The sequence below is a fragment of the Pteropus alecto genome, unplaced genomic scaffold, assembly GCF_000325575.1.
Source record: "Pteropus alecto unplaced genomic scaffold, ASM32557v1 scaffold52, whole genome shotgun sequence".
Taxonomy (NCBI): Eukaryota; Metazoa; Chordata; class Mammalia; order Chiroptera; family Pteropodidae; genus Pteropus; species Pteropus alecto.
In genome coordinates, this window is record NW_006433941.1 from 4,844,867 (window position 1) to 4,857,513 (window position 12,647).

The 12,647-nt window shown below is 53.3% G+C and overlaps 1 protein-coding gene across 1 annotated transcript in view; it reads right to left on the reverse strand.

Annotated features, from left to right (window-relative positions):
* The window catches only part of MYO15A (myosin XVA), a 52,245-nt gene that overhangs the window by 7,939 nt on the left and 31,659 nt on the right, over window positions 1-12,647 (reverse strand). Inside the window, 19 exon segments of the mRNA XM_025044396.1 lie at window positions 806-966; window positions 2,821-2,917; window positions 3,298-3,375; window positions 3,611-3,705; window positions 4,881-5,011; window positions 6,351-6,433; window positions 6,666-6,739; window positions 6,980-7,052; window positions 7,355-7,427; window positions 7,658-7,773; window positions 8,404-8,582; window positions 9,013-9,087; window positions 9,177-9,288; window positions 10,022-10,163; window positions 10,977-11,095; window positions 11,184-11,299; window positions 11,595-11,670; window positions 12,131-12,190; window positions 12,406-12,527. Of these exon segments, the coding sequence (XP_024900164.1) occupies window positions 806-966; window positions 2,821-2,917; window positions 3,298-3,375; window positions 3,611-3,705; window positions 4,881-5,011; window positions 6,351-6,433; window positions 6,666-6,739; window positions 6,980-7,052; window positions 7,355-7,427; window positions 7,658-7,773; window positions 8,404-8,582; window positions 9,013-9,087; window positions 9,177-9,288; window positions 10,022-10,163; window positions 10,977-11,095; window positions 11,184-11,299; window positions 11,595-11,670; window positions 12,131-12,190; window positions 12,406-12,527 (1,982 nt within the window).

The following is a 12,647-nucleotide window of genomic DNA, read 5'->3' on the forward strand; positions in this document are numbered from 1 at the left end:
GTGTGGGAATGTCTGTTGGACTGGGGTTACTGAAAACGGCACATGCTAGAGTCACTAAAACAGATGCAAGGGCTTCACCACCAGATTCTGATTCACTAGATCTGGGGCAAGACTTGAGGATTTGCATTTTAACAAGTTCCCAAGCTAGACTGCCGGCCTACAGGCCTTATCTTGACCAGCACTATACTGGACTGCTAGGGATAGTAGGCAACAGTGACACCATGTGGCCACAAAAGCCAAGTGACTGTATTTTGTACTTGGAATTGCTGAAGCTTTGGCATGTCCACAAAAACACGCACTCTCTGTCTAAGCACTTACACAAATGTTAGCACAGGAGGGGAGAACCAGATTTTGCAAAACCCAGAATCCTGACTTAGAGGACCAAGTAGCAAAGGGGAATAACACAAAGATAAAAATAACAATGCCAGCCAAAGCCTGCTTAGGCCTTTGAGTGAGGAACAGGCCAAGTGGCAGGAGGAAATCAGGAGGAGAGGTGAATTCAGAGTGCCCTCATAGAGGAGGTGCTGTTTGTGACAGGCTTGTTGGGGAGGACTTAGAAAAGTGTAGATGCAGGAAGGGCAGGCCAGGCGGAATGACAGCACCTGCAAAGGTCTGAGATTTAGTCAGTGAGAGTGACATCGTTTAAGTGCTTCAAGGAGACCACACAAAGAAGCAGAGGCACCAGGCCTAGAAACGTCAGCAGGGCCGAATCATGAAGGCGTCAAATGCCAAGGCTAGTCTGACCTTAGATGCCTAGGGGAACCTGGGAGTTTCCAGAGCATCAGAGTGGCCCACACGTGCTGACCTGGTTGTAGTGCATGGTCACGTATAGCTCATTCTCAAACTTGAGCGGCTGATCCCAAAGCACGCGCCGGAACCAGAGCATGTAGCCACCTTCCACCTGCTCCATCTCTGAGGCCACATCCAGGATGTAGGTGCAGCGGCTGAGAGGGCACACGTGCTGGCCTGCAGAGAGCCAGGGGCAGCTGAGTGGGGGTACATGTGTGCACATGTGTGTGCCTTTGCAGAGCACATGTGCAGATCCCAAACTGCTACCCAGGTGAAGCATCACCTCTGGCAAGCCCCCTGCTGCCTTTGAGACACAGCACCCTCAGTACAGGAGAGCATGTTATGAAATATAGTGCCCTGCATTTGTGGAACATTGATGACCAGAGATGGGAATACCTCCAATTCAAAGCTACAGCCCCCTATGTCTAGGAAAGTGTCTCAGGTTATGCTCATTGAAAGCCTAGTCCCTTTCCATAGGAGGCTAAGGACAAGGAAAAGCACAACAGGCCTCAGATCATGAAACTCAATGGGTGCCTTGTCATAGAACTCCTTCAGGAGAGACCCTCTGCTGGGCTCCTAGATGGGGGCTGGGGAGGACTTGGGTCTGGCACTGAATGGGTCTGAGACTGTAGGAGAGACTTAAGTTTTCATTTCCTACACAGACATTTCTGCTCCCTGTTCCACGCCTTCAGTAAAATTTACCAAAGAGCAGGGTATGGCATGATGATAAAGTCCAGACTCTTAAGGCCAGACTGCCTGGGTTTAAATTCCAACTGTGTGACTTTGGGTAAGTCTCTTAACTTCTATAGAAGGCTGAATAATGGCCCTTCCCCAAAGATGCCCATGCCCTAATCCCTAGAACCTGTGAATATGTTGCCTTCATGGCAAAAGGGACTTCGTAAATGTGATTAAATTAGGAGTCTTAGGATGAAGAAATTGTCCTGGGTTCTAAGTGGACGCAATGTAATTTCAAGGGTCCTTATAAGAAGGATGAGGGAGAGAGAGAAAGAGGGGGCCAGGGAGGAAGGAAGATATTAAGATGCTACACTGCTGGCTTTGAAGACGGCAGAAGGGCTATGAGCCAAGAAATTTGGGCAGCCTCTACGAGCTGGAAAAGGCAAGAAAACAATTCATCCTCTAGAGGCTCCAGAAGGAACCAACCCCCATGACACTCTGATTTCAGGATTTCTGATCTTCAGAACCGTAAGATAAGAAACAAGTGTTGTTTTAAGCCCCTAAATATGTGGTGGTTTGTTACAGTAGCAATAGGAAACTACTACAGCTTCTGTGGGCCTCAGTTTCCCCATCTGTAAATGGGGATGATAACAGTCTCCATTTCATAGGGTTATCGTGGGGGGGGGGTGAAAGGATTTGATAGAATTAAATGCTTTGAACTGTGCGTGGGACATAGTATTTGCTCCATAAATGTCAGTTATTAGGACCATTTCATTACCACCTTCCCCTTCCCCCATTTCTGGACTCAGGGCAAGGAGGCCTGAGGATAGACACATGGTTCAGGGATGAGGCAGCGTGGGCAGAGCTGGTTGAAAGTAGATAGAGTCAACCAGGTGGTCATAGGTCATGGTCTGGAGTAGGTGGACAGCAGGTGGAAGGGGCTTTGGGCTACAAGAGAAGGGCCTGGTGAAACTAAGAAATGGGGCTCTTATGGCCAATATTAAGGCATAAGTGGCAAGAAAAATGCTTGCATTTGTGGGTTCCAGGAGTTGGGGCCTATTAAAGGAAACCTTTCTAGGATGGAAGCTCCTTGAGGGTAGGGGGCAGAAGGAGAGGCAAAAGGAGGAATCGGACAGAAGGCCCTGTCCTCCATGAACTCCCAGTCTGATAAGCAAGACAAACTTATACACAACAGAGCAGAGAGAGACAAAGGGCTGAGGGATGCTTGGTGCACAGAGAGGTCCTTCCACATGGGAGTCAAGGGGCTTCCGGAAGTAGGAAGTGGCATCTGACCTGGACCCTACAGGCTAAGTGGTAGGCATAAGCCCAGCATGCTCAGCCCTCCTGGCCACTTACCTTGGTTGGTGACAATGAAGATGACATATTCATTGAAGGCCTCAGGGCGTGTCAGAGCCATCTCAGCACAAATCTCCTCCACCACATCCAGGGCCACCTGGGCAGAGGTAAGAGTGAGGCTTACCTCCATGATAAGATGGCTCTGTCCTCCCAGCCTGCCCAGGCCCCAGGAGGCCAAACGCAGAGTTCCTTAGGCCCTCTGCAGAGAGATGAGGATCCTCTAAGGTCTCTGAGAATCAGCCTCACACAGGCAAGGAGCACAGCTTTTGGAGTCTGAGAGGCTCACTATTTGCATACAATCCTGAGCTGGAAGATTCACCCCTCTAAGGCTCAGTCTATTCTTCTGAAACATAATTCCTGCCTTTTGGGGCTGTGTAAGCACCTGGGAGGGGCTCAGTACCCTTGGGGGCCCACTCTGGAGACTGGGGTGTCCCTGTCCCTCCAGCGGCTGCCTGCTAGAGACAGTCCCTCACTTACAGTGCATGTTTTGATTTTGAGGTGGCGTTCGAGGCCTCCAGGGAGAAGAAAGAGCTGCCTCTTGGAACTGCGGCCCGCCTGGGACAAAGAAGGGTGAGGAGACAGGAGAGGCTGGGTCCTGGGATTTCAGCCAGCCATTAGCCCCTGCCGTGGGAATTCCCAAGCCAAGAGATTCTGGGCAGGCACATGGAGGAACACTTGTGCATCTGAACCTCACAGGGCTCATCTGCATATATCCAAGCGCACGATGGGGTCTCTGGGTAGGGCTAAAGTCTCACACTTATCCTGACCCCCACTTCCACTGCACACTCACCAACATGGCCCGAAGCTCCACACTGCTGGGGAACTCCAGACGGCCGCCAAAGCGCAAGGTTTTCTGCAGGTTCTGCTCACAGGCTTTGGCAATCCCTACAGAGACAGAGTCAAGGTCTTGCTCAGAGTGACCAGTAAGAGAAAGGGGCTCTTCTGGCCACCAGCCACAAGCCCACTGGGTTCTCTCCACAACCTGTGGGACAGGCTTTTATGCTCCAATTTGATAGTTGAGGAAACAGTTCAGAGAGGAGCAGTGATTTGCCCACATCCCATGTGGTTAAGGCATTTTGTCTAGTAAACAGTCCCCTTGGCTACCGATGAGGCCTGGAAATAGCTGTCACCTTGAGCAGTTGACTGGGGGGGTGGGGGTTGCCCCTAATAGGCTGTGTGACTATGGTGATGCAGGTATGCCCCTGCCAGCTAGGACTCCCTTATCAACCTACCTCCCTCACCCAGAGTCCCAGTACAGAAGACGCCACCATCTGCTTCTCCATTTCTCTTGTTAAGCAGTACCCTCGCCCTGCTCTGGGGAGGGGTCAAATCCAGAGTTGTAGGGCACATTCAGCCACCTTCATGACTCTGGGAGCCCTTCCCTAGAGCTGGGCCTATTCACCTCTAAGCCTGCGAATATCTGTTAACCAAATCAAAGAGGAGGATTCAGAGGCAGAGAGAAAGAGGTTTCCTGTCTCTTTTATGGCTGGCTGCTGTGTTGACCACAGGAGCCCTGGCCTCTTTCTTAGCGGGACCCAGGAGTTGCTATGGAAACAAGGCTGGAGGGGAGGCTGAAGCACAGCTCCTTTCCTTTATACTCCAAGGGGAGAAAGGCCGAGACCCTGACACCAGCTTTGGGCCTGCCTCCACTTGGACCCACTTAAGACCCTTGTTGATTCCCAAGACCAGAGAAGCAGGGCCCCACTCCAGTAACCCAGGCTTTGCTACCTCCTTTTCCTCTTCCTCCACATGCCACATTTTTCCACCTCTAGACCTTTGCTCCTGCCACTCAACCCACCTAGAAATCCCTCCCATGTGCTCACTACCCAGAACAACAACTCCTCTGGAAGGCTTTCCCTGACATGCCACCCTCCTCATTGGATCAGACAACCCATCGCATCAGCCCCTGTGGGACCTCCACAAATGTTTGGGGAGTGAATTAATTCTAGAAAAAATTGCCCAGGCACCTGTGAAGGGTTAGGCTCTCTGGGTTTACTCTCCTGCTGGCTGCCCATGCATACAGGCCCTTGGCCCCGGGTCCCCACTTTCTGGCCCCTCACCTTGGAAGGGCAGGCCTGGGGTCCGGCTCACATCTTGGAGGAAACGAACAAGATACGGCTGAAGGACCTCAGAGCAGCTGTGGTAGGCAGCCACAATGTACAGCAGCCTCCAGCCTCTCTGGCAGCTGTCCCTGTGAGGAAACACACATAGGACCACATGACAGGTGGCCACAGCACTAGAGTGCCATTCCAGGAGTCTCCCGGGATGGGGCTGGAGGTCTCTGGTTCTCAGGAAGCTCCTGTGTTCTGAGGATATTCCTCCCTGCCTGAAGAGCAGGGCAGGTGGCCCCAAAGCCATGCAGAAGGTATATTCTGCTTGGGAAGTCAGGGTGGGAGGCAGAGAAGAAAGGGAATGAGGATCCCAAAATGCATGAAGAAACAAGCTTTCCCTGGGTAGAATCTCTTTGGAGAGACTTCTGTGTGAAGGTCCTTGAAGGAAGACAAGGGGGAACCTTCTAGGGCTGTGCAGAGATGTCAGGTAAGGCCTGGGGTAGAGTTTGGGGGGCAAGAGGATGTGCACGGTGGTTCTAAAATTCCCAGGGGGGTGGAGAGCATGTGGTGGAAGTGGAGGAGATGGGAACAGGTCCTTGGGCCCTGTGGTAATGAGAGCAGCACACACTTTGGGCACCTGCTGTGTGCTGCTCCTATACGACACGCAGTAATTCACCTTCACACTGACCTGGTGTGAGAATTTCATTTGTGGGGACCTCTAGTGTCTGGGGACAGCACTTGGTCTTCCTTTGGAAAACCACCCACCCTTCCCTACATCTGTGTGGTGTGGAGAACTCTAATTAGTCACACCTGGCTAATTAGAATTCACCCTCCCTTTGGCTATGGTGATGGTTTAGGGACAGGAATGTGACCCAGGTCTAGCCAATCACATCTCTGTATCCTTTAGCTATTGCAGTTGTTTTGGGGATGGGCATGTGACCAACTCAGGCTGATAAGATCGGATTTGGGAATTTTCGCTGCAAATATTGGTCAATCTTGCTTTCCGTGGGATTGCTGAGCTGGGAAATGTCTCCCCTGAGTACCATCTTGTCAGTCTATGGGAAATGTTGCTTGGGAATGGTATTAACACAAAGTAAAGCAGGGCCAGGATATAGAGAAAGCTTGTTTCCTGATGACACCTGGATCTAGCTATGCCTGAAGTCATATGTTGTACTTTCCAGTTACCTGAATCCTCTTTTGTTAAACCAACTTGAATTAGGTTTCTGTCACTTGCCACCAAGAATCACTCACACATTATCACTGCTATTTTACAAATGACGAAACTGAAACTCCAAGAACAGGAATGGTTTGTCCTAGAAGCAATTTCAAATACATGCGCTCTATCTATTGAGTGAGGAAGAGGCCTGAGGAGAGAATCCAGGAACGGACAGCCCTGGCAAGTGGGAGGCTGAGCTGCCCCTCCTGGACATGGACACAATGGAGGAGGGGAAGACAGAGCTAAAGGCCCAGCTTACTCACTGCTTGGTGCTGGTGTTGCCTGTGATTTGCTTCACAACTTGGCAGTAACACTCATCCTGCATGATCTCATGGTCCTCACACAGCTGTAAGAGGGCATGCCAGGTCACATGCCACGTACCAGGGACATAAGAATAGAGTGGGCACTTGGAGATAGGCCTGATGGCCTTTCCTCAGTCCCCCCCCACCAGTGGGATACACTTCTCTTTGGGCCACACAAGAAGCTGCCCACCCCAAAGGCCTGCAACTGTGGTTGGCAGATGGGGAAACTGAGCCACAGAGCAGGAAAGAACATCTGGCAAAGTCTGCTGGACTGACCTTCAGGAGGGTGCAAAGCACATCCAGTTCACTCTGGCCCTTCAGCGGGGCATCCCCCATGAACCGCATCACAGCTGTAGAAAACACCTACCCCACTTAGGCCACCAGATCCCTGCTGCCCACCCACCTCAGGAGACCCCAGGGCTGGGCCCTTCCCTGAAAGGCTGTGGCCAAGGGCAGCTGAGGACTTCCTTTATCTTAAAGGGGCCCATGTCTGAGTTGGGGGAGGGGAAATATCTGAGAACCAGAGAAGTGGTGATGAGCAGAGGTCACACAGTGCTGGATCCCACTCGGCCCAGGGCCCGCCCCCACACCTAGGAACATGTCAGTGGCCATCTTGTTGAGGCTGCTATCGCTGAGCTCGATGAGGGATTCGTGGAGTGGGATCTGTAAAGGGAGGGAGGGGTTGTGTCATGATTAGGGAGGGACATATCAGAACAGAGCAGAGGAGGGCCACATGGTACATCCTGCCTCATGACAGGAGAGTCTAATTCATGAAATGGGAGCCAGGCAGACACTGCAGACAGATGTCACCCTTGGAAGGAAGCAGACCCTCAGGGTGCTGAGAACTGGGGGCCCTCTGAGGAAAAGGCTGCTTGCTCCTGGGGCCTGAGAGAGGGGACCTGAGAGAGGGCTCCTGCATCATCACCATTTTACAGATGGGGAAACTGAGGCCTGGGGCTGGGCACCTTGGTGAAGCAAAGCATGTCCTCCAAGGTTCTGGACTCCCGGCCCTCCTTTGATTTCAGCCTGAGGCCATCCCTGCAACAGGAAGTACATGCTCCTGACCAGTCTTGCCTCTCAGCCTGTGACTACATCCTTTTCCCACACAGGAATATTCTGGACCCAATGTCAGTCCACCAGGAAGGAAGGTTTTCAGAAGCTGAGGCTGCAGGTGGGTTTCTCATCCCCCCACCCGAAGTGGGGCCTTCGGCTTGGACCGCTGCAAGAAACCCCAGAAGGACCCTCCTCAGGGTGGGGCCACCACTCACTGGGGTCTCCTCTGAGGGTCTCGGAAATACTTCTGGGCAAACTCGAGCATTGTGTATGGTGGGAGAGTCTGGTCATCCTCCCCACGGTCAGCTGAGCCAGTCCTGACTGGGAGACCCTGCAGGAAGGCAGGAGCTAGGAGGGCCTGTCTAGCACACCCCGCCACACCCCACTTCCATTAAAGCTGACTCAAGGCAACCCCAGGCTGACTGAGCTCAGACTGTTTCAGGTTGACTCTCCTCCCACCCCTGTCCCCCACCCACATCCCATCTTCAGTTAGCTTAACCTCTCAGCCTGGTCACACCCTACAGGCCCAGCTGATCCCATCTCCTGCCCCTCTTTGCCACGCCCACCACTGGGTCCATCCCCAGGTGTTGACCTACCCAGCTGCCTTGTAGGGCTGACCTTGCCCCTTACTAGTTCGTTTTACCTCACTCCCCAGCTAGTTAGCACCACTTCACATACCTGACCCCACCCCACTTGCTTGGCCCTGCCCCATTTCTGGGCTGCTCCTGTCCCATCGATCTAGTCAACAACCCTTCAGCTGACTCCACTCTTCTCTACCCCATTTGGCCACTCCCCTAACCTCTAGACACATCCCATAGGTCACACCTCTGGCGAGTCCTACCGTGTTTGCCCTATCCCAGGACTAGTCACACCCTAGGCTGACCTTGCTCCCAACCACCTCTACAGTCAGGCTGACTCCCTTGCTGACTCCACCCCATTGACTTGACCCCACCAGTCTCACCTCCCTCCTGCGGCCCACCTCCCTCGCAGCAGCGGAGGAGGCCACAGCGGCAGCCACCGCGGCCGCTCGACCTCGGCCTGGCTCCACAGGCAGCTGCAGGAAGTCAGGGGCAGCTGCGGGCTGCACCAGCTCGGAAGGGAAGCATCCCACACGTCCGTGCATGGTCCCGAACCTCCAACCTAGGGCAGGGAAGAGGTCTGAGGCAAATCTGAGGGTCTTCTCTTGAAACTAGGAATATTCGAGTAGCTTGGCCCCTCCCTAGGTTGAGACATGTCTGGGAGCCTACTTACAGATGAAGAAACTAGAGGCTCCAGGAAGGAGTGGCATTCTCTCAGTGGGAGGTGGAGCAGCATTTGTGACACACAGAAAGACTGGGGCACAAACATAGAAACACTAATGCCCAGAAACACTTAGCCAGATAAAGCAGTCAGAGGACTGGGCTGGATGGCCCCCAAGAGTCACCTTAGGAGCAGGCCAGATCCCTTTGGGGCACTGAGAAACCCCCATTGTGCATTTGCAGTATAAGTATATGAAACAAGGGTGAGCTCTGTTTGGGGTTTCCAGGTTTTTAAGCATTGGAGGCTGGAGGAGGGATCCTGGGGTACTCACCAAAGTCTGGACCTCTACGTCGCAGCTCCTCCAAGTACACGACCTTCTTGCGGACAACACAGCCAGCACTGTAGCCTGTGGTCCAGGCTTGTGTCAGCATCTGCCAGGGAGGCCCCCATGCCCAGCCTCCCCCTCCTGTACCCACTCTACCTCAAGGCACTGACCCATTCGAGGTGGCTCCAGGGGCTGCAGGTGGATGATGTCACCCTTGTGGAAGGCCAGCAGTGACGGGTCTTCAGGCAGGAAGTTCCTCACAGCAACCACATAGTCTGAGTCCTGAGTTAGCCAGGGGCAGAGTGAGGGGCCACAGTCCCATCCTCCTCCTTCCAGAGGCCTGGGGCCACTTCTCTGTCCCTTACATCCACAGGCATTTCTCCCATTCATTAGGGAACATTTTCTAGGTGAAAGAGGATGGGACATTCCAGGTAGAAGGTATGGCTTTGCAGAGGGCTAGAGGCCTGTGTCTGATGAACACGGATGGATGTTAGAGCACATACATATACCTTACCCCTTCCATCTCTCACTAAAGCTTCCCCACTGAGGCCAGAAGCCGGGGAACTGAGCTACAGAACAGGAAAGAGTACTGGGCAAAGCTGGCTGTACTAACCTTCAGGAGGGTGCAAAGCTCTTGGCCTGGGGGCTGCCAGTCTGGAGGGAAGGTAGGGGTTGGACACTGCAATTGCAGTGAGCAGTGGTAGGCAGTACAGTCACTGCAGGAGGGTGAGGAATGCAATTGCTGTGGAGCTCAGAGGAGGTGCTATGACACTCCTGCTGAGGGTAAAAGTAAAGGTTTTTGAAAGAACAGGCAAAAGGCAAAAAGGCATCCTAGGTGGAAGGCAGAACCCACGTAAAGGCCTGAAGGCCTACAAAAGTCTATGGACACAGCCATTGACATGCAAACACACATTCATACTTCCCAGGCAGGCGTGACTGATATGTATCGGGTAGGAGAGCCCTATTCTTGGGCACTTGGCCGCTGGTGGGAGGCCATCTGTAGGAGGACCCTGACCTTCTTCAGCTCTAGGATGAAGTCGTCCACCAGGGTCTTGACCTGATGAGCTCGGGCTGAGAAGAGGATGACCTTCTCACTGGCTAAGTTGAATTCCAGCATGTTCTGGGAGGGGATAGTCACAAATAGGATATCTGCAAAGCTGGAGGATGGGACAGTGGAATGAGGGCAGGACCCCATGACCAGAAGGATACCCTCTACCCGACTCATCCTGTTCCTTCTGCCCCTGCCCTGTCCCATTACTGAAGCCCATGCCCACCTCAGCCCCATTATATCAGCCTCCTGGGACCCAAGGAACTACCCCAGCCTCCCTTCCCTGATCCCAATGTGGCTCCATCTCATTGCCCAATTCCCTTTGCACCAATATTCCAGATCCTCCCTACCTTCTGCTATTTATTTATTTACTTATTTACTTGCCTTTTGATCTAATCTCCTGAGTTTGCCCACAGAAATCTATTTTTCATTCATTGACCAAATTCTCTCCATCTTTCAAAGCAAGGAGCTTTCACCCAACGGGTGAGCGAGGCTCTATTCCTGTCCTGTGCTATAAAGGACAAAAGGGGCTGCTTGCAGGCAGGAGCCGTAGGACTCAGTAAAGTCTCACACTGGAGCACCCTTTCCCTTCTGGGCTGCATCAAAATTTGGTTGTTGACAACACAGTTGCTCCACTGCACAGTGAGCTCTGTGAGGACAGGGCTGGGGTGTGGTCTGGGTGGCAGGATGGCGGAGTGAGTTCCTAGCTCATCTACTTCCTCAGTGTGACCTGAGACAAGGACCCTTTCTCCCTGAGCCTATTTCCCTGTCCTGAAAATGGGCTGGATTAAATGGTATGATATAGAGCTTAGCACACTGCAGATGCTCAGTAACTGGATGTGGAAAGAGTTGGTGAGGAAATGCTATGCCAGTCAGTGCCCCAGTGTTCGGCTAGCCCCATTCTCACCCGCCTGCTGGTTACCTATATGTGCGCAGGACCCGCAGCTGCCTGTCAGCCTCCCGACTGCCCCTGATCATCTGTAGGAGTTTGATGCCTGTATGGGACACAGCTAGGATCTGCACGCCAGTGCCCACGCTGCCCTGGGGAGGGGATAAGGGCACGTGAGAGGATAAGGGGATAAGGGCACCTAAAGCCCCTGGGTGGGGGTGGGGTGGCAGAGGCTCCAACCGTGGCAGGGAAGAGGCGGGAGAAGTAGACTTCCCAGCTGTCACGTGCGGTGCTGACCACGGCCCGCTTCACGCTCTCTGTCACCAGGGGCTGCTGCATGTCCAGCTGGTTCTGGGCTAAGGGAACACCAAGTTGGGTCAGGGCACTCTCCCTGCTCCCATGCTGGCCCACGTTGCAGGGAAGGAAGCTGACACTCAGCAAAAAGGTATGGGACCATTGTCTTCTCAGTGTCCAGACTGGGAAACTGATATCCAGAGACAGATGGATGGCTGGGGCCACCCAGCCTGTTAGGCAGAGCTGACCTCAAACTTGTTGCCTGGTCATAGGAGAGACCAGCAGCAGAGCAAGGATGGGTATCTGGGAGGCAAGTGGGGCTAGGCTCTTCCCTTCCCTTCTTTCCCTCTGTGATACCAAATAAGGCCTTCATCTTGAGCCTCTCATCCTTGGAGATCCGCAGGCAGGCCTCAGAGAAGGTGTCATGCAGGATCTGTGGGAACAAACTGTGATGTGGGCAGTCCCTGGGGCACCCCAACCAAGAGCCCAGGCTGGACTGTTCTAGGATGAGTGGGAATGTGGAGGGTGTCCCACGTATACAGCAGTGAGTCATCCCGGGTAAACAGATCCCACTTAAAAGGACTTTCTCCTTTCTTCTCACCTCCACAATCCATACTGCCCATCCCAGGCCTTAATTTCCTAATCTATACAGTAGGACTTGGATTTGACCTCTGGGCCCTATTGAACTCAGATAAACTTAGTCTGGTTAGATGGGATTGTGGGCTCGCTGACCCTGTCCATGGTAGTGGGGGATGCAGTAGAACAACTTCCCATCCTTACCATGGTCAAGGACCCAACTCCAACAGTGCAGAAGCTGAGTTTGCAGACAGCTAATCTATGTGCCCATTTCCCTGCTGAGTACACTGAGGCAGAAAGGCAAGAGAGGACATCACCTGCCGAAACAGGAGGTCTAGTTGCACAGGGTGGCTGTAGCTGTCCTTTGGGTAAAACACCTGTGGGGGCAGGGCTTCAATGAGGACCTTCCCAAGGCCCCCTCACCTTGCTTCACACCCGGCCCCACCCCCTGGATACAGACCTGCTCGCTCTATATCAGCCAGTGGTCCTCTAGCTCAGCTTTGCCCTGACCCTGTTCTCCTGGCCCCAACCCCCTGATCTGATCCAGTGGGCAACTCAGCCTCCATTCAGCTTCTCCTCTGGCTACAGGTACCTCTTTGCGTAGGAAGATCCTCCAGGGGGCGTCTTGGTAGCCATAGAATTTAGGGTTGAGGAGCCGATGTAGCCGTGTCTGCACGGGTTCCTCCACAGGCTCCAGCGACCTTGAAGGTACCACTGGAAAGCACAGAGAGAGTTGGGGAGGCATGAGTCGGGGGAGACAGGGCCAGTTGGGGAGGGGACTCGGGGCAACCTTATATTGGGGAAGGGGCTGGGGCAGAGTGGTCTCCCATACTC